The 21,389-nt window shown below is 45.1% G+C and overlaps 4 protein-coding genes across 7 annotated transcripts; 2 read left to right on the plus strand and 2 right to left on the minus strand.

The window, feature by feature from the left end:
- Positions 1–21: 21 nt before the first annotated feature.
- LOC123689612 lies at positions 22–2,089 on the plus strand. The gene has a single exon (XM_045630603.1). It carries the CDS (start codon positions 22–24, stop codon positions 433–435), a length of 414 nt encoding a protein of 137 aa, XP_045486559.1. The 3' UTR covers positions 436–2,089.
- A 686-nt stretch (positions 2,090–2,775) lies between these two features.
- LOC110996692 (translationally-controlled tumor protein homolog) lies at positions 2,776–4,393 on the minus strand. Its single transcript, XM_045630604.1, has 3 exons — positions 4,234–4,393; positions 3,783–4,041; positions 2,776–3,312 (listed from the first exon to the last, which is right to left on the minus strand). The coding sequence occupies exons 1-3, from the start codon at positions 4,259–4,261 to the stop codon at positions 3,081–3,083; spliced, it is 519 nt and encodes a 172-aa protein (XP_045486560.1). The 5' UTR covers positions 4,262–4,393; the 3' UTR covers positions 2,776–3,080.
- A 248-nt stretch (positions 4,394–4,641) lies between these two features.
- On the plus strand, positions 4,642–9,004 carry LOC110996684 (zinc finger protein 37). 3 transcript variants are annotated; one of them, XM_045630490.1, is made up of 17 exons: positions 4,644–4,833; positions 5,143–5,241; positions 5,319–5,421; positions 5,613–5,863; positions 6,101–6,290; positions 6,369–6,481; positions 6,565–6,700; positions 6,807–6,940; positions 7,018–7,164; positions 7,233–7,388; positions 7,456–7,600; positions 7,671–7,836; positions 7,916–8,123; positions 8,198–8,311; positions 8,383–8,478; positions 8,551–8,610; positions 8,688–9,004. In XM_045630490.1, exons 1-17 carry the CDS (start codon positions 4,699–4,701, stop codon positions 8,769–8,771), a joined length of 2,337 nt encoding a protein of 778 aa, XP_045486446.1. In that variant the 5' UTR covers positions 4,644–4,698; the 3' UTR covers positions 8,772–9,004. The 3 variants fall into 3 exon arrangements, with proteins under 3 accessions (XP_022120185.2, XP_045486446.1, XP_022120186.2); XM_022264494.2 differs by having other exon boundaries at positions 8,207–8,311; XM_022264493.2 differs by having other exon boundaries at positions 4,642–4,833; positions 7,916–8,478.
- Positions 9,005–10,705: 1,701 nt separating this feature from the next.
- LOC111001345 (tyrosine-protein phosphatase non-receptor type 23) lies at positions 10,706–21,257 on the minus strand. 2 transcript variants are annotated; one of them, XM_022271220.2, is made up of 18 exons: positions 21,045–21,257; positions 20,753–20,955; positions 20,358–20,680; positions 20,104–20,277; positions 19,736–20,022; positions 19,463–19,656; positions 17,328–17,472; positions 16,676–17,240; positions 16,303–16,587; positions 15,614–15,694; positions 14,289–15,500; positions 13,758–14,161; positions 12,917–13,015; positions 12,625–12,759; positions 12,383–12,546; positions 12,149–12,309; positions 11,724–11,834; positions 10,706–11,639 (listed from the first exon to the last, which is right to left on the minus strand). In XM_022271220.2, exons 1-18 carry the CDS (start codon positions 21,129–21,131, stop codon positions 11,443–11,445), a joined length of 4,827 nt encoding a protein of 1,608 aa, XP_022126912.2. In that variant the 5' UTR covers positions 21,132–21,257; the 3' UTR covers positions 10,706–11,442. The 2 variants fall into 2 exon arrangements, with proteins under 2 accessions (XP_022126912.2, XP_045486356.1); XM_045630400.1 differs by having other exon boundaries at positions 10,706–11,834.
- Between the last annotated feature and the right edge of the window lie 132 nt (positions 21,258–21,389).

The raw sequence follows: 21,389 nt of genomic DNA on the forward strand, positions 1-21,389 counted from the left end.
GCCTCGCCGAGCGTGTTCTTCATGTCGGGCGGCCAGGGCACCGTGCGCCGGCCGCCGCGCTCGGGCGGAGGCGGAGGCGGAGGCGGCGGGGGCACTTTGCCCGCCAGCGGCTTCACCTACGTCGGCAAAAGGCAGCCGCTGACGCTCAACAACGGCGCGCCGGCGCCGCACCTCAACAACGGATCGCTTCGCTCGTTGCCCGACAAGGGGAAGCGCAACGGCACGCCGTGCCGGCCGGAAGACTTCAAGCGAAACCTGGACGCGCGCTATTCGCGCAAGCAGGAAAACGGCTACCTGCGTTCTTCCGAAACCGTTCTGGGGCTGGGCCGAGGGACGGATCGAGACGCCGACTACGGCGAGCCCGAGTACTCCGTGATCGCCGAGGGCTTCGCGCGAGACGACTACTGCTCGCACTCGAACACCTTCAACTGTTGAAAGTTGACACGCCCGCTTCGAACCTGTCGACTTTGTGATTTTGAAATTCTAGTAATAATTCTTCATTCCGTTAAGTTTTCTGGGAACGTTCCGCGGAGGAACCCGGCGCTCCGGCGTCGGTGCGGCGTGTCCGGAGACGTTTCGTAGAGAGAGTACTTTATTTGTAAATTATTTAATGTAATAATTAAGTAATAGGAAGCGATGGATCTATTTTTCAATGGAATGTAAGCTGAGAGCCGAAAGTGAAACTTTCGGCCGCGAGCCGGTTTCGTATCGTTCGTAATTTTAAGATTAGGTCTGTACATAAAACTAAATTTTTCAATAGAGCAATAGTGATCTAGTGTGAAGCAATAAATGAATGCATGCGCCGACGATACGAAGCCGCCGGCGATAGTACTCCGTGCGTACAATTGACTAGTCGTTATAAGAATAGTGAGGAGAGCATGATGTGATCTGTGAAGTCTGCCGTGCAGAGGCAGCTCGTAGAAACTTCATTTTGTACAAAAGCCATTCCATTCAACGGGCGCTCCCGAAGGAACGCGTCGGAGACCGAGACTCCTTCCCGTCTGCGATGTGTGTCTTCGAGAGGGGCGTTATCTATTGTCTTATAAATTGATTCGTAGGGAAATAAGAGTGCGTTAAGACACCAATGTGTAAGAAGATATTAGGTAGCTTTAACGATTAACGAATGTAAATATATTTATACTACATTGAGATATTTATTAAATTTAATACGGTCCTGTTCTAAACTGTTTCTCGTGTCGTGATGACCGATGACGTCATCTCGCTCTTATTATACTTTATATGTTATACGCGTTATATGTACCTACACTACACTCTGTAGATATGAAGCACTCATTTTCTAATATAACACGTTTTTACGCTCAATCATATTAAAAATTAATTTTTATATTTAAGAAATTGTATAAAATTTTGCCTTTCATAGACCATTGTAATCGTAACGAATTCCAATAAAATGAGAATATTTCTCTCTCTGATCGGGTATCGTTTTTAAAAGAGACTATCAAAAAGCTTTATAAATATTTTCAAATATTTCGATGCGTATGTTGTTCATTATAGTCACGTTAAGATCTTTATAAATATATATGTGTGTGTAATTTTATCTAGGCAACATAAATAAGAACATGCCAAGGTATGGTCGATCAAAGGCACACAAATATTTTTTGGCCTCAACTGTTTCGTTGATTTTAATTAACATAATATGTATCTGTAAAGTATCCCTATTAGTGGTTTAGTTGTTTCAACTATACTCACACCAGAGAAAAGAAGACGTATAAGGTTGTTCCTTACTTTTTTATTTTGATACTTATCGGCGCCATCTGGTGTGTTAGTGCGTAATTAACATTTTGACCTTGTTTTGCTATAAACCGAACCCGACGGATAGCAATTTCTGGAATATGCGTTGAAATAATTTTGTACATACGGAGAAATTAAAGACTAAAGCGATGTATAATGGCATATTAATATGTTAGTGCCTAGATAAAGCCTAAGTATACAAACATACATATGAAATTTGTGATTAGTGGTTTACGGCTGCCGTCGTAACTCTTTAATAATAGATCATCGATCACTTCCGTACTTTATTGTAGCTATTACCTACATACAAACTCGATAAATATAACATACCTCGAAATAATGTATTTTATTTAACCCGTTACCCGAAACAATATTAGGTATTTAATAATGTTGCTTTCAGATTCATAATACATATTTACTATGAAAAAATCATGAACAACTGATCAAATACTCATTTAGAATACCCCAATATTTGAACCTATGGGATTCAATCAAGATTTTGTTTTATAATGCGATAGAACTACACAATAATATGCCTACACTGATAATCCTACAATTAAAAAACCTTTAAAAATTTACTACTATACCTAGATCTTATAAATAATAATATTGCAACCAACTCTCGTGAAGTCGGTCAGTATTTGTATACTGGCAGACTTAGGTACTTATATACATATTTGTTTGTACAAATATGTATAATATCTCCATATAAATTCCGTTTTGTATTTGGTCGCGTGAATGCTGCGTCAACCAAGCTGGAGTTTGCCCGCTGTACATCCAAGTACATATCAGGTTTCCGCTTGGTACCCATTATATAATTATGAACCCACATAAGATGACTTTGCACTTCCTCAAATTAAACTTATCTATTTATCCTGCTCCAATTAACCACTCAATCAATGTCTTGCTGCAGTCTTAAAGGCACCTGTACTCTCTATGGGCATGTATAGTTCGAGATTTGTAGCCAAGATCATCACTATGAAGTCAAATTTATCATATATGAGATTTAAATAAAAAAATGTATACTTAAAAAACATATATTAAAATGTAACATGTGAAACCATTTTAAATTAAATAAATTAGCATAAAAAAGTGAGAGAGTAATCCTTTCCATTAGCTAAAGCGTACAATTAGAGAAATGAAAAGGGACAAGTTCTTGTTCATTGAATTTATTACAATAATATGCAACATTTTATCTTTACAAAAGTTCAGCCTTTCGACGGGGAGTAGCCAAAGCCGATTTTAGCCATACGGACATGATTGTAAATAAATAAAAAGGATATAGGCATTAGTCTGGAATTATGCTGAGTATCACTTAAAATATTATATTAGAATTTTTCCTCCTCTAAACCATGTTTGAAAAACATCATCACTGGGGTAGAAACTCCATTGAGTTCACGGTATTCCATCATAGCAACCATCCCATCACAGTCCATTGATTCACCAGTGAAGAACTGTAGCTCCTTAAACCTTCCCAGAATATCTTTCATTACTTTGTTCATATTTGTTTTAAACACATCAACTTGATCAGGAGATTTTTCTTCTAATTTTGAAACTAACCTGAAATTTTATAATTTACTTTAATAAGGGAAAGTGTGTCACCATATTTTTATACCACTCATTTATAATAAATGTAAGCTTCATTTCATTAACAGACACTATAAAATGAATGTTATTTCATTTAAAGTTTTTTTCTTTAGCATCGTAGTCTCCAAGGTGCAATATTGACAACTGACCATGGTATTAGATGATGCCACATTACTACAACAAAATTTATCTTACTTATATCTAGACAATTATTTATCAACACTTTTCAACCATACTACTTACTACCTTCAATATTGTGGACATGCATTGAAAGCACTACTAGTTTCATAAATAAATTATCAGATAAACAATACAAACTTTAACCATGACATTGAACAATTTTTGTTGTTTATTATATTCCACATGAACGTGTCATTCACATACTTTTCACAAACAATTCGTAATAGATCTTAATGCTATATTACTCGTCACAAATCACTCACTTTTTCATGTAGTCTTTTAGGTATAAGGTGTAAGACTTCTTGTCACCAAAGGCATATGTTTCTACTAGCCTGTGGTTAAGAACTATATCTACTCCACTTTCGGTGGCTGAGTCCGTGCCTTCGTCCGCCTCTTCGGCTGAGGGGTTGAAACCCTCAATTTTAATATCGCCCTGTGATCTCGTCACCAATTTGCCAGTCACTTCGTAAATCACTTCATCCACTAATTTCATTTTGTATGTGTCCGAGAACATCTCGTCACCTGAAAGATTAACACACTTTTAAGCCTCATACTTAATTATTATTCTAATTACTCGACGTAGCTCATACGACTTTAAGACACGAATCCAGATTTCACACTTGTGATGATAGCCAAATGTCAATTGCGAATATTCAATGAAAATTAAAAATACTAGCACATAATCTCACTCCAAAATAAACTGAATAAAATTACCAGTAATAATGTCCTTATAGATCCTCATTTTAATAGATTAAGGGCGATTATAAATAATAAAACCCAAAACTACGGCTACTAGCCCCGGGAACTAAACCGGAAAGGGCTGTCAAACTTTAAAAGGACCGTATGACGAATTCGTTTATGACACAGATGACAGAACAGATTACAGAATACAGACGATATTTAAGTCATCGAAACCGTATTTAACTTAGTGATTCATAAACATTATGTAACTAAATTAAAATGATAATATATATATAAAGCCAATCCTTAATATATATTGTGATTAATTGTACAAAGTAAACAAAAATAATAGCATAATAATGACACGATCACGTGTTTTGTCATGGGTATCGCGATTGTATACAGTGCTAAATTAACTGTCAGTTTGACACAATGAAGTAGGCGGAAGTAGATGACGCCATAAATCATAATTGAATTGAGTGTTTTTAATCTTCAATAATGGAAGTTTATCTTTATAATTCTACAGTTTGCAGACTTTGTGGAGAAGAAAATGATAATGGAACATTATTATATACTAATGAGGAATATAATCAAGAATTAAGTGAAACAATTAATACGTATTTGCCACTTAAGGTAAGGACCTTTATATAAAAACGTACTTGATTTGACTTTTTACTAAACCAAGATGTCTGACAGCGGAAGACATTTTGTAAAATTACATGTAAATATAATTAATAATAACTTCAATTCAGTATTTGTAGGTTCTAAAACAAATTCAATAATTTCGAACCTTTTTTAATGTAATGACTACTTTAGCTACAACAAGCATTATTTTCTAATGAACTTAAATAAATACTCGCGCCAGTATTTGACTTTGCCGATTCTTTAAATTAAGTATAAACATCTCGGCCTTCTCAAAATGTTAAATAAATATTATTACAGGTGTCTGATGATGGACAGCTACCTCGGACGATTTGCCCTGGGTGTACTATTCAGGTTGAGGCAACAGTAGAATTTTTCAACCTTATTATTAAAGGACAGGTACTTGGCTATATCAATATGTAAGGTTTGCGAACAGCGATGGAGTTTTATTTAATAATATCCGTTTGGTTTTGCAGAAAATATTACGCGACTTACATGAAAGAGAAGTAGAATATAGAAAAAGTATTACAAAAGAAATTCCTGATACAGAAGTTATTGCTGAAAAAATTGTTTATGAAAGTAAGTTAAATCAGATTGAACTGATCCCCGTAAAGTTATTTCTTTTTAATAATTATTAATCAATTTAAAGAAATTTAAAATACATTATAAAAATATTTAATAATAATCTATATATTATAATATCAGACTAAACAGATATAAACAGGAGTAAGTATCGGTTTAAGTTAGAATTTTACTCACTGTAATTTCAGTAAATACAAGTGATGGAATTTACCATGTGGAGCATCCAATCAGCCTGCAGATGGCGGGCTTGGATAAGCCCAAGAGGAAAAGAGGTCGGCCCTCTAAGAAGCTCAAGACTCCCGAAGAGCTGGCTCAGGAGGCAGTCGCCGCCGTGGCGGCTAAAGAGGAGGAAGCCCGACAACAGGCTCAACGGGCTCAGGAAGAAAGTCATGGGAAGAGAAGGAGAAAGATGCCTACAAGGTTGAAAGGAGCCGTGCAGGTACAACCTCAACTTACCAAGTGTGGTTCATGTAAGCTGGGCTATAACAAAGTGGTACCAAAAAAACCTGCAACTTAGATATCCGACAGATCTCGAAATTTTTTGATTCTGCTCAGTTCTAATATCCAGCTAAACCAACATCGTGAGCCTGAACGAGTGTGGAGATCCATAGAGAAGTTTGAGAGATTTGTTCCACATTGCGATATAGTGGAGCAAAGCGTTCAATTGCTTTTTCAGGGAAGGGAGCTCGAAAAGATATTCATAGAAGAGGGCGTCATAGACAGAGCGGAGTGCGACCCGGACGCCGCGGCGACCGAGGAGGACGGCGCTCCGACGGAGCCGGAGGTGAAGACCATCGGACACGTCGCCTCCTCCGGGGAGCCGGTGGTGGTCAACACGCGCAAGGGCCGCGGCAGGCCCAAGGGAGGTGAGCGCGTCCGCTTCTACGCCTGCGGGCTCGTCTCCGACGTCCGGCTTCACGTTAACCCTTTGCCCTCGTGTGCAGCCGTGCGAGGCGCCGGGCAGCCGTCGCAGTGCGCCCTCTGCGGTCTGCGCTTCGCCTCCGCGGGCCGCTACATGTCGCACTTCGCGTCGCACCATCGCGACCCGCTCTCCGACGTGAGTTCGCCGATCGCAGCCTTCCTCATTTTTCGTCATCGTTGTTATAATAAGCGGGAACGGACCTCGTTACACATTTTCAGCCCAAAAGCCCGAACAGACGACCACCGACGCCAGAGGAGCGAGAGCCTTCCATGCCGATCCCCATCGAGATGAAGGAAGATCCGGACGCGCAACTGAACAAAGAAGCCGACGGAGCCAATGCGGAGGAACCGCGTCGTCAGTATACCTTTTCCTTCAATCGATGTCACCTCGCGTCTCTCTCGCGAGTGCCAACGTTCAAATGATACATCATCGATTGAATCGATGCCCCTTGCCCTTCCAGCTCCGACGGATCCGGCTCGGGAGGACAGCGAGGAGGAGGAAGGGGAGCCCTCGGGAGCTGGTAAAAAGCAATTCAAGTGTCCCCAGTGCGATAAGAAGTTCAGCAGCAAACAGAGCAAGTCCATGCACATAAAGGTTTCGCCGTCTCTCCCGTGGTAACGAGCGAAGCGTGTCTCCCGGACGACGAGTCATAATATTGGTCTTCGCCGTAGGCCGTGCACCGCGGGGAGAGGCCCTACCGGTGCCTGGAGTGCGGGCTCTTCTTCGCCTACCCTCGCTCGCTGGCCCTGCACACCCTGGCGCATCGCAGGAGACGCGCCGCCGCCGACGCCGGATACGCCTGCGACGTCTGCCACAAGGTCTGCGCACGCGAGAGCCCGAAACGGCACTCGAGCCGACGCGGGTCTGATCGCCACGTCTTCCTCAGGTGCTGAGCCATCCGTCGTCCGTGACGTACCACAAGCAGGCGGCGCACGGAGCGACCCAGTACGTGTGCGGCCAGTGCGGGAAACGCTTCCACCATCGCCAGCTGCTGCAGAGGCATCAGCTCGTGCACTCCAAGCGGCGGCCCTTCGACTGCGAGGTGAGGCTCGCGGAGCGCTCGGCCGAATTTCGCTCCGGCACCTATCAGACACGAGAGACGCTTCCAGATTTGTTCGGCGACGTTCAAGACGAAGGCCAACCTGCGCAACCACCTGCAGCTGCACTCCGGGGTCAAGAAGTTCTCGTGCGAGGTCTGCCACCAGCGCTTCTCGCACCAGACCAGCCTCACGCTGCACATGCGCTGGCACACGGGTACGTAGAGCCGAGAGGCGACCTTCGGGCGGAGGAGCCTCTCGCTCAAAGACGACGCTTTCGTCGCCAGGGTCCAAGCCCTACTCCTGCGAGACCTGCGGCAAGAGGTTCAGCCAGAAGGGTAACCTGTCGGAGCACGAGCGCATCCACACGGGCGAGAAGCCGTTCGCCTGCCCCCTCTGCCCCCGCCGCTTCACCACTTCGTCGCAGAGGCGCCTGCACGCGCGCCGGCACGGGTGAGCGCTCCGCCGACGTCCGCTCGCTCCTCGAGGGGCGAAGCGGCGAACGACCGACGCGACGAGACGTCTCTTCCAGGAACGACACGGCGAAGAGGATTCCGGCGCTCCGGCTCGGCCCCGAGCGGCCGACGGCGGCCCCGGCCCCGGAGCCCCCGAGCGACGACTCGTTTCCAGTCGGCGAGAAGGTGATTTTGGTGAGCAATCAGGAAGTGGGCGGCGACGTCATCTACGTGACGTACGAGGCGTCCGACGCGTCCGCCTTCCGCGTCGTCCACCCGCGACAGGTACGACCGTCGTCCGGCGACCCGCGTCGGCCCCGTCGACGCGGGTCGCTCGAGTCCTCGAGTTGTGTTCGCAGGCGGAGGAGGCGGAGGAGACGGCGGAGGCGGTGGAGGCGGAGCTGGAGAACTGCAAGGTGGCATCCACTTGCGAGTCGCCGGTCGACCGACTGGACTCGCTCCCGATCCCGCAGGTCGGTATTTTATGTCACCAGTGAAGTTAGGCCAATCGAATACGATCGAAGCACGTCCGTGGCGTTCGCAGATCGCCGGAGACGACGCGGGCGGCGGTCCTCTGCGCCTGCGCATGCGAGACGGCTCCGTGCTCGCCGTCACCTCGCTCGACGGAGAGACTCTGCAGGTCCGGAACCGACCGAATGTCTATCTTCGATCGCTCAAGTTCGCGATAAAGTCGACTTAATTATTTGTCCAGATCCTGACGCAAGACGGCCAGACGATTCCGGTGGAGGTGAACGGGTACGACGAGGCCGCGGTGAGTCTTTCTCTCTCCGCCGAAGGCCGACCGAAGGCGTCGGACACCTTTCGCTAAAGTCGTGGTCGCGTTTGCAGGAGGGCGTGGCGGCGAGCGAAGGGGCGTCGAGCGAGCTCGAGGTCGACGGGGCCGAGTCCGCTCGGTACTTCACCATCGTGTAGACTGTAGACGGACGCCCCCGTGATATTAGATTCGTTAACGTTCTATTTAATTACAAATTATTAATATGAATAAGAAGAGATCTCGTTAATTTATATAAATAATAATTGTCAATAATAATTAATGTCATGTCTCGCTCTCTCTCATTTTATGTCAAATACAAAATGTGTCCTGGTTTTAGAATGCTTAAGAGTAATCAATGTATTTAATTTAATCAAAAAGTGATTTTTCTTGAGATTTTTTTTATTTGTCAGCCCTAAATCCTAAACAAAAAAAATTGCCGATGACGACGAATTTTTCTTATCGATTTATATTGAAATTTATCTGTCGCAATGCAGTAACATTGAATAGGTCATATAAAGCTTTTGACTTTTCACAGTAATTGTTCAAAGGACAGCCAGTTTTAGCTGACCTTTACTAAGATTAAAATCACCCCATATATAAGTACTGTGATCAGACATGTTACCAACTATGAGACCACATTTCTGAATAAAATCACAAGCTGCATTTGCCGATAGATATCCAGGCAGATATGCAACACATAGATTTATAGTAAAATCGCAGTTCAATCTGATCCTCGACTCAGTCGGACTGCCAGTCATGACTCAACAAAGTTTTTTAGGATAAGCAATTATTATACCACTTCCCCAATCCTTAAAATACCGTCGACAAAATCCAGGATCACGATCCCTACGTACCACACAAAATCTGTCATCGGCCAGCTCAGAGGAAAACAATCCAAGTCTAACATAAACATATTATATCAAAGTTATCAGGTTCCGCTGACACCGTGTAACTTCAGGGAAGTGTTAAATACTTTATAATACTGCGAAATGCAGATTACATGGGCTACGTAACACAATACATTATTCTAAATATAGTTGCAGTCTTGGTCTTCATACCTCTTATGTTTTTATAATAGATTGAGACATTTTAGCTATTAAGTATTTATTCATTTATTATGACCCGTTATGATTACTTGAGTATGCACTTATTATATTGATAGTATTAACTTATTGGAAGGCTCAAAAGCCTTGAAAAAAAACACCAAAGTATTCTTAATCAATTATATACTTAGAATCAATAGTTTTTCGAATATATTATCTACGTCCATTTCTTACCAATGTAAATTTATAACCAAGTTCTTTCGCACTGCTTTCTTATCACCTGCGATTTCTAGTAATGATGTATTTAAATTAACCAATAACGACGCAATAATGACTGACGTGTTTGGATATTTTTCTATTTTTGTCGACAAAACAATACGAGGGCACTTTAAAAAATATGATTCATAGAATGTGTCACAAAGGTTTTTCAGCAATTCAGGATGTATCAGAAGAGAATCTCTAATATATGTGGTTATACTTTATAAAATATGGAATGCACTTTTGTTGGGATTCACTCAGCGCTTACTAGGTAATTTAATAAAATTGCACACACAATGAGACTGCTGTCACGTCACAATACGTAAATTTATTTACGTATTGAAAAATAAAACTATGTAATCCTTGCATCTAATTATATTGTAGATAATGGTGTTAAGTGTTTAATCATAAATGTGCAATATTACCTAAATATGAGGATCGGTTAGACTTTTATAATATGGAATCTCTGAGTGTTCGTAGGGTATACGACTTGATATACCTTTTTAAGGTCGTTAACGGATTTGTGGATTGCCCAGAAATTGTAGAACGTGTGTCCATAGAAGTTCCTCGGGTCGGGAGTCGTTTAAAAAATCGTAAATGTTTTCACATCCCACACTGTCGAACAAACGTTGGCAGAAACTCTCCAATTAATAGGTTGTGTCGCCACCATAATGATATTGCACAGAGTTTTGACATTTTTCATGGTTCGCTGGCCTCAGCAAAGAGTAGAATTAGGACTCAGTACCAATAATTTCTTTTCATTTTTTATAGCAATTATTTTTAGATTTTTGTTTGTTTTGACACTTTATTGTATTCACTTAATTTCGCTGGTCGTGTCCACATGTCCTAGGGACGGCACCGCATTTTTTTTATATTTCAAATGTAAGTTGATGTTGACATGTGTTTGTCCTAATTTTGTGGTCCAATAAAAAAAAAAAATATATATATATATATTTAGGTTACGTTGGGCGGTGATGTAGTAGAGTAGGTAGTTTTTATTTTTCATTTAGAGCCATAGCTTAGGTTAGTGAACTATAGAAAGTAGCTAACTATAACGATGCATTCGCTATGAGTCAGTAGTTAGCTAGGGTTCTGAGAAAGCTATCTCTGAAATGGTTAGAGATGTGGATTTGGGGAACTTTGCTCTATGGCTCTTTCCCACCTCTCGCTCTGCTCTCCATGCCTCCAGCTCATCCTCACTCTCTCCCTTTTCTTCGAGAAAATCGCTGCATATCTTCCGTTCCGGTCCGTAACAATTTTACCCTCATGCGCCGCTAAAGAAATTTCACTTCAAAAATCTAGTAATCGGGGGATAGGACAACAGTGAGAGGCCTCAGCATATTATAGTTTATTGTTAATATGGAATCTCCATAATACATTAAGAGAATTTCAAACATTTGTTACATATTATCCTTCTTTACCTTTAAATATTGTATAAATATGCGCACACTGAAGCCTCTCGAGGCGTCGAGGCTCTCCGCGGGCTGAGATCTTACATCTACATGGAAACGGATGATTTCAACGGCAATCATTTCTTTTTGAGGGTCCAAAGTGGATCCAGGAAGTTCAAAGGGTCGGTCATATCGCCGCTCTTGAGTCCGGCCGCCTGCCGCATCTCCTCGAAGGACTCGCGGCTGAACCTGTTCCGATGCGACGTCGGCCGGGGCGCTAGGGCTGTCGCCACGCTCGGCGCCGACACCGCCTCTCCGGTGAACGTCGTCGAACCTGGCCAAATGGAGGGAACGTTAACCGAATCCCGAGGTTCGGATACGGATCGAGACGGATCGCAAGGCGCGAAAGAGGCGTTACCGGAGCGCAAAACACCCTGCGCGAAGAAGAGCACCAAGCGAAGCAGATCCACGAGGTCTCCCACTGCGCCGCCTCCTCGACCCAGAGACGCCAACCCCGTCGATAAGGTATCTGAATTAAAACATTGAAACTTAGCAAAGCTTTCATCGTGTGATTCCCGGGTTTCTTCTCTTTCGGCTTTTGTCTATAATGCAATTGTTTAGATATTATATAATGAATAGCTGTAGAAATACTGAGAAACAAATAAATAAATCATGCCAGTTCCAAAATCGGCATACCACGAGAAGAAGTGGCCTGGAATTTCAAATCACAACCTAACCTGACCGTTCTGCTCCCGGTATATATAATAATTTACACATGTTGATGGCTCCATCGGCGCGCGACGGGTGACAGACGTCGACCGCGAAAAGCTAGTCTGTACTCACCGGCGAGGTCCACTCGTCCGGCGCGCACTTGGCACATTACGGCCAACAGCAGCGCCGTCGAAGCGCCTCGGCCTCCGCCGTCGCACAGGAGGCACACCCCACCCTGGCCGCTCGCTCGCAGCGCCGCGTCGCACAGGGCCAACCGCGACGAGTCGGACGTCCTGCAAACGGCACCACGTGAAGGACGTCGACGACGCGACGCGAAAGGAGACGCAACGGCCAAGACGAACTCACCCGGCGGGCGCGCTGTGCGGCCGGAGGAGTGAGAGCGCATGCTCGCGGGCGTGGGGCGACACGCGCAGGCGCAGACGGCGCTCGCTCCAGTGCGCGGTTGACCGCGGAGGCTCCGACGTCACCGTGACGTCGCCGGCGGAAGTGAGGTAGATTGCGCACTGCGTCTGCTCATAAAAAGCGAAGTTGAGAAAAGAACGAGAGAGAGAGAGAGAGAGATCTCCGCGTCGGAGTGACGGACGTACCTCGGTGTCCGTCTCCGTCTGGCAGCAGACGACGCAACCAATCTTTTTCTCGAACATCGCTCTCCAGAACGTTTCGACGTTCTTTTCGTCGGGAGGATTACATATCATGAGGGGGACCGCGCGAGGCGTCAGTTGCTGCAATTGAACTACAGGTAAGTTCATATGTTTCTTCAAAATATAACTATAAATAGAGTTAGCCGTCGAAGGAGTCTCATGAGAAATTCCTGATGAAGTACGGAAACATAATCGTTTAACGGCCCAACGTAAACGGGTTATGCGACTTGGCACGTACCTTATAGTAGCGGGTGTCGAGATCGGATGTGAGCGTCAATCTCGAGTCGGGCGATCTATCCGTGGCTGAGCCCTTCGACCTCTTCGCGTCTTCTTGTTTCTGAAAATCATTACAAGCTGAAATAACATCGGCTCCAGGCGATGCTTCATCTGTGCTTACAGCTTTGCGCCTATCCTGACTTCGCCTCTTCAGTTGTTGTTTTCGTTTCCCTTAAGCCGCGTTTCCATTATGCAAGTACTTGCATGCATGTCTGACGTCAGACTTGACTGCAAGTGATCCGCATTAGAAACACGATTTTGTTCAACTTGCAGCTTGCATACAAATTAGTTCTCCTACCTGTACAGTCTATATTATGAACAGAAGACGTGCTGTGGTATTTCAATATTATTGTATCCCACTTAGGACTCATTTTTACATTAATCCAGCATACTTTCCTCTAAAGACGAGCGCATGCGAACAGAACAAGTCTTGAAACTTGCGTGCAAATTTGCTGACTTTGGTGCGTACAAGTTTGAACCTAATTGCATGCAAATTGCGACTTAAAAGTTGTTGTTTTTAATTTACAATTTGCATGCAACTTGTGAACCACTTAACATGTTTTCATTATTTCATTTCACCATCAAGAAAACTTATACTCTATAAAATAAAGTTCATAATTGACTGCAAAATTTAAGTAAGCCACTGAAAACATCGATATTTATTCCCCAATGCAAGAGGTGCCAGGCCTCCTGATGTTAAATTTTCTTATTAGTAACTTTTGGGTTACTTTTAAATTACTCATAAGTGTAACTTAGATTAGATGTAATGTTTCGTGATATTACAGTGATATAAAAAAACTCACTTGCGCCTCGCAAACGTCCAACACTCGTCTCCAGTCGGCGTCGAGCGACGTTGACGCTTCGCCGAGCGAGGGCCCGTTCGTCAGGGATTCGACCAGCTTTTGTAAGTGTTTAACCTCCTGGGTGAAGCGGTTGACGGAGCCGGGGTCCGAAAAGAGATTCCCTTCGGCGGGTCGCAGCGTCGGCTCTTCCTCCTCCGGCGCGGGCTTCGGATCGACCCTCGGAGCGATCGTAGGCTTGAGGATCCGGGCGCTCTCCGAGACGCGGGGGACGTTTATTTCGGGTGTCAACGGTTTCAGATCGACGCTGAAATCTATGTCGGACAGCAGATCGAAGGCGGTCGGTTCCCCCACCACCGCGGGGGTGGGGGGAGGGAGCGGCTCGCTCGCGCTCTCGCCAGCCGCCGCTGGAATAGGAACGGATAAATAAAATACGGTCAACGTTTTGCACCCGTTTATTACGCTTTCACAATACACAATCGTGGAACCCTCGGCGCAATTTCGACGTTTAATCCGACAGATTGACGATCTTACCTGGCGGAGCGAGCGCGACCTGGGTGTCGACGGACGGGGCCGGGACGCAGAAGTGCCGTGCCGCGTCCGGCGCGGTCTCTTGCGGGGTCTCAGCCGGGGACTGCACCGTGTCGTAGTGTCCGGCGCTGGTGTACACGCCGCCGCTCTCCCGACTCGCGTTCGCCGCGTCTCTCTGGGGTTCGGGGTCGGCCGGTCGCTCGTAGGCGAAGTAGGAGTTCTGCGAGCCGTAGCTGTAGTCGTAGTTTCCGGTAGCGACGTTGTACGTGTACCCGGGATGGTTCTGGTAGCTCTGCCCGTACTGCGCCCCATACCCCTGGCTCGCCACCCCGTTCGGAGTTTGGGAAACCGGATCCGGAACGTAGTCGAGGGTCACGTAACTCGGCATCGGCATCGGCATCGGCCCGGCGGACAGAGCCTCCCCCTTAACGTGGGATCTTATAGGTCTGTCGAGTTCGTCGAGCCGAGCCAGAGCGGGGTCGACCGCAGAGGTCGGGACGTCGTAGGGGCCCGGCGGCAGCATTTCGGAGCCGTGAGCGCCCGGAGCGAATCCGCTCGAAACGCTAAGATTCACGTTCGGATTGTGATCGGAGCCGTCAGCCCAGCGGGGCGTGTGGTCACCGGCGGTAAAAGAGTTGGAGTCGTAGTACAGAACGTTTGCCCCCGTTTCGGCGGGAACCGGGAAGGACTGGAATGCCAGAGGGACCGGGACCGACACCGTCGAGTACGCACTCGACGACGTCGGCGGAGCTCGGGAGGCCGCGAAGGAATCGGGTCGATCGACCTGCGCGTAGGGGTAGTTGAGAGCGTGGGGCGCATGCGCCGTGCTGCTCGTGTGGATATCCTGCGGCGCACGACTGTACGTGGCGACGTCGCAGCTGCTGGCCGGATACTGCACACTGAAGTACGTCTGCGCGTACTCGCCGCCCACGTGCATCCTCGCCACGTCGGCGCTCAGGTCGAAGGTCGCGTCGACCGACGGCGTCGGGCCCACGGGGGCGAACGGGCGGTACAGCATCTCCGACGCCGGAACCGAGAACTGTCGCGGAGAGCCGTAGGGGTTGTAGTTTTGGATGTCGTCGGGTCCGTCGGGGGGGTTCTCGTACTTGCACGGGTAGGCGTCGACCTCGGAGGGCGCATAAGGGGGCAGACACTGGGCGTAGGCTCCCGACGACACGCCGTCCGAAAGACCCCCGACGAGGCCGACGTCCGTGGCTTAGGAGAAAACGGAAAAGTTTATTCATTTCAGTCCCTACACAGTTAAAATTCAGAAGCGAAATTAGACAGCGAACAGTTCTAACACAGACAACGAGTCAATCCACGGTTACCTTCGGAGCCGAGGGGCGCGGGGCGGGTGGCGGTGGGGCAGAAGAATTCGGGCGACGAAGCGGGCTGCGGCTGCGAGGGACCTAAGGGTTAATTTGTATGTCTGTTCATTTACTTATTCCAAACCATCCAAACCAATTCATTGCAATCGGATCGCCGGACACGACTATCATGTTATCATAATTATTTTGAATGTCGCCATCGTCAGAAAATTTATTACTAATTTACTTATTTTAAAAGTAATAAATCAATAAGTATATCTACAGATTTTCAAAGACTTTGCAATTAAAAATACTTTTTTTAAACTGTTGAATTTTTTTTATTCACTTTGCAATATACTAGATTTTTAGGATAATTAATTTGGTATCAATTTACGTCGTCCAAAATGGTAAAATACTAACAGTAAGTAATAATAACAGTCAAACAGTAATCAGTATCAAATAAAACGAGTGAATGCTATCCAAAATAACCACTACCAAGAAACTGACTTAAATCAGTTCAAATAATGCACCACTAGATGGCGCTGACATACTTATAAAAGGCGCTATTGTTATTACAATTTTTAAAAAGCGGAGACTACACAGCAGCGTTACTTCCGTCAAAAAAAAATCTGAGTTGGTATTCTTTAACCAATTAATGAAGAACAAAGACGTTTAAAGGTTTCAAAGGGACACCGAGACTAGAGACCTACCTTGCGGCGGTACGGTCCTGGCAGATGTCCTGTTCTTCATGTAGGGCAGATAGTCTTTGAGCTTGGGCGCAGCCGAGGGAGCGGCAGCGATGACCGGGGCAGGGCCGGCGACCGGGGCTGGAGCGGCTTCGCCGAGTTGGGCTCGCTCTTCGCGCTGCACCTGACATACGGAGCGGGCCCGAGCGAGCAGCGCCGTCAAGTTGTGTTGGAGCTTGCGGTAGAACTCTAGCCCCTTGGTCGACTTGTTGACGAGCTCGCCGAAGCTGTCGTACGACGTTATCAGACCTGCGAAAGACCCGGCCGGAGACGGTGAGAGCGATGAAGGTTCTCGATCGGCGCAAGACGTAGGAGGTGGGGGGAGGAATAGCGTTACCGTTCAGCATGGCGTCTCGCTTGCGCAGTACGTCAGCGAGCAGGCGTCGCGAGTCCCCGTACGCAGCGTACAGCGAGGTCAGGCGGTTGATGATGTTCTCCTGGGCCGCCAAGTTCTGTTCGATTATCTTGACCTTGGGCGTGTGCTTCTCGATCTCGAGATCGAAGAGGCGGTCGCGGTCGCTCGCGGGGTCGGCCAGCAGTCGAGGCGTCACGTCGTCGGCGGCGAGTGCCACGCGCAGCTCTTCCAGAAGGGCGTGGCGCTGCACGCGCATGTCGTGCGCCTTGGCGAGCACGCGGCGCATCTCACGCATGGCATCGCGGTCCGGCGCGGGCAACCGCGCGACGCCGGGCAGCGCGGCCAGCAGCTCGGGCAGCGGACGTGCCAGCAGCTGCAGGTTGGCGATGTGCAGCGTCATGGCTTTGTGCAGCACGGCGTTGCTGTCGGCGGTGCGCGCGTGCGCCTCGCGGTACTTGTGCAGCTCCCTGGCCAGCTCAGTCTGCACCAGCGACGGCGGCCGCGCCCCCATCGCCTTCTGGTACCGCTTCTCCGCCTCGTTCTCTTCCTACCAGATGGAAACGTTCGTCGTTCTATTATGCGGTAAACGAAGGGGCGCGACGCGTTTTCGCCAGCCTTCGAAGGCCTGAAGTACCTGTATGACGGCTTCGATGTCCGAGAGCGCGTGCTCCACGTCGGTGATGAGTTCGGCGAGAGCGTTCATGGAGCCGGCGAGGGTGGTGATCATGTCCGTGTTGGCGTTCATGGCCGCACAGCGGTCAACGACCTCCTGCGGAATCCTGCCCGAGCGCAATTATCTTTATTTATTAATAGTTCTTGCAGTGCACGATCGCTGTTATAAATCTATAATCCGAGTACATCGGGTGAACTTAATGAGTAAGAAAACGGAACGGATTCCGGACGACTCGTGCTGAAAGAGAGCTAAGGAGTACATATCTATCTATCTATATAATATAAAAATATATGGCAATATCATAAAACGCAAAACAAGGAAATATATGGCTACAAACGTATGTTGCACTTTCGAGCTTTACCAGATGCAGCCTATCCTATTTTTTTAAATGATTATTTTTCAACATATAAAACAATAGAGCAACAATATAAAACAAACCGCTGACTTAATATGTATACAGTATTATTATTGTCATACTCCTCTTAAAAGTAAGACAGTCTCCATGTTTTCAGGCGTAAGATACTGCAGCCTGCATACTGTTAATCCGTGATCAATAGTGACAATTGCAAAGTATAAAGACATCAAAAATGTGGGGACAGACATATGACATCTTGAGTAATAAAGAATAATAAAATAAATTAAAAACAAAGATTTGTCCTCTATCAGCAGGAGGCATGGTGAAATAGCAGCACGCACTTACATACTCGTGAGAACAACACGCAAGTACGTAGTATAAACAACTAATATCACCGCATACACGAATTCAAGTACGACCAGTCACCATAAGTAGCACCCGTTCACGAGTATGAAGCATGGCCAGCCCTCGGCCCCCTCGCCATATTTTAGGGAGAGAGACAACCCGACGCAAGGACATTTAAGTGGGCATGACTCAGTCGCGTTACCTATTTATACTGAAGCAATTCATATCCAAGCACTATGATCGTTTCAGTATTCATTTACATATATTATAATAGGCCTTAATAAGCAGTTATACTTTAGTGTACGATTTAAATTTATTTATTGACAATATTTGTCTCATTTGTATATCTAGGGATTTTGTTGAAAAAACGTGTGCAATTGCCTTGGAAAGAATTACTCGTTTTATGCAGCCTTCTGGTTGGTGCGCTAATTTTGTCTTTATTACGAGTACTTACTATAATTTGGAAGCTACTATTCTTTTTAAAGATATCTATATTTTTCCGTACATAAAAAATATTCTCATAAATGTATTGACTTGCCAAAGTCAAAATATGTAATTCCTTAAACTTCCTTCGAACTGACTCCGGTGGGGACAACCCACAGAGATCGCTCTTATAGCCCGCTTTTGCACTACAAATATTGAATTAATGTCAGCGGCATTAACCCTCAAAATAACATCATATGACATGATACTATGAAAATAGCTGAAATAAACGAGCTTTGCTGTGTTCTCATCCGTAAGATCGCGTATCTTTTTCACTGCAAACGCTGCAGCACTAAGGCTATTCGAAAGACCTTCTATGTGTTGGCCCCACTGGAGTTTACTATCTAAAGAAATTCCCAAAAACACCGCATTATCAACAAAGTCTATTTCCTCGTCTTTAATTATTGTTTGAGAATGACTACTTTTTACATTTGTAGTTTCAAATTTAATACATTTTGTCTTCTTCTCGTTTAACTTAAGATTATTTGTACTAAACCAGTAAACCACACTGGAGATGGCACTGTTTACATACTCAAGTGATGGATTTCGTCGTTTCACTTTAAATAAAAGCGAAGTGTCATCAGCAAACAGTACTATCTCGCGTCATTTATATAGACGAGGAATAAGAAGGGACCAAGTGTGGAGCCAAACTAAAAGTCTCAATTATTGAAAGCACCTTGATGATGTACAACATTCTTAGACTTAAATTGAATAAAAATACATAAATAACAACTTGCTGTTGACTCTTGAGTCAACACCCTAATCTGCGATATCGTCAAGATAAGGCGATAATAACTCTGACAGAACAAAGGGAAATTAAATGTTACTTTCGTTATGGACATAAATATGTCGTATGACTCTAGGGACTGGTGGTTTAGAAATAAGAATATATGCTGATAAGGCGAGTACTGACTTTTGGTCGTCGTCGTCTAGACGGTCAAGCTGATCGAGCTGAAGCGACGAAAGGAACTCGGTGAGCTCTAGATCCTTGGCGTCGGCCTGGGCGCCCACTTGTCGCAGAAGCTGCGCCTTCCGCTCCGAGTACAGCGAGGCCGCCTCGTGCGCGCCCAGAGGCACCAGCCGAGCGAACACGTCGTTGCCCGCCACCTGCGCTCGAAGACAACATTTTGACATTGCATACCCACGAAACACAATCACAAATTTAAACCTCAGTACTGACACTCACCTCTGGGTCATTGAAATCGATCGCTACAGCTTTCACTAAGCACACAGGCTTCATTTCAGTTAGCATTTCTTTGTCGGGAACTTCTTCATGGTAGATAAACTCATTTTCGTTCTTGGCGGCTTTTCGTTTGCCCTCAACTATATCATTTGTGAAGGTGATACCTTCTTGGGTCACTTGCACCGGTTCAATGTATTTTGCTAACTTTCTAGCTTCATTCAATTTATCGAGAGCAAGCTGATAGCAAGAGACACGCTCACCCATTTTCTGCTGTTCTTCAGCACTTATTCCTACCAGAACACAAACAACTCATTCATATTCAGTAACTTTAACACATTCAAAAACATTGAGAGAAGTACAAAAAACTGTACCTTGATATAAAGCAACAATGCAACCAATGTAGGAAGCCTTAAAAGACAAGTGGCGATACCAGTTGTTGTATAATTTGGTTCCAATTATCTCATGGATGTTATCTGTTCCTGTCGAAGGACCCAGGATAGCCATTGAGTTTTTGTAAAAATGTAAGACCTGTGTTGCTACAGCACCTGTACCATTTAGAAAATGTATAATTTAATGTGTGATATATGTAATACTTTAATCTGGCACCAAGGTTTACAAATCATACCAATAACACTAGGTTTCCTTGTATCCTGTCTGCTTTTGTCTAATATACACTCTTGAGCTTGTGCAAAACATATCTCTTGTAATAATTTAAGAATCTCTGAAGACACATCTGCCCCAGATGGTTGAGGGTATTGTTCTCTTAAGTACTGGAAAGCCCATGCAGCATTTTGAAAATGCTGACATGCAAGTTTCAGACTATCTGCTGTTGTACGTGTCTCAGATGATGCCAGCTGAGTATGAAGAGCACCTATGTTATACAGAATACATGCCATCTCAAATCGCAAGTCTGCCAATGAACAATTCATATTTGCATACAAATCCTTCCTGCAACACACAAAGATCTCAATTCTTAAAACCACACAAAACGGAATATAAATGTCATTGAATTAATATTACCAAACAAACATGCAAGCAGCAGGTTGTCCTTTAGCCATCGGAAATCGACTCTGCATTGCTCGCAGCTGACAAAAGTATCTGTTTAAAGCTTTGAGTCCAGCGGAATCAACCGTTGGTCGCACAGCAGCAGATCGCATGCCTTCTAACTGATGCATTTCGGCCGCATAACTCTCAGGATCCTCTCGATAAACCTCTGCTATATACTAGAATGTAAAATAATGAATTGAAATAATAATACTTTTAAGTTTTACGAATATTTAACGACATACATGATTTAATACAAATGACTTACTTGTTTTAGTCTTGGCCCAAAATGCGTACTTTCTGGGCTAACTTTTAGCTCAAAACTTATAAAAGCAAATTTTGGTACTGCTTCCATATTTATATCTCTATCGAAATTTAAGATATGCACAATTTATTTAACATTTGCATGATTCATTATAATTTTGTTATTTGTATGGCTTTTTCGCTTTTGTAATCTTTCTGTGACTATGACAATTGACTATTGAATGATAGTATTCGAAAGTTTCTTGAGAGAACCACAGGCTAAATAACAAGATTTCCCTTACATAACATAACGTTGTGTTCTGTGCGCTATGAGGATTGTTATATTATCGAAAATTCGTTGCTCAATCTT

The sequence above is a fragment of the Pieris rapae genome, chromosome 12, assembly GCF_905147795.1.
Source record: "Pieris rapae chromosome 12, ilPieRapa1.1, whole genome shotgun sequence".
NCBI classification, from domain to species: Eukaryota; Metazoa; Arthropoda; class Insecta; order Lepidoptera; family Pieridae; genus Pieris; species Pieris rapae.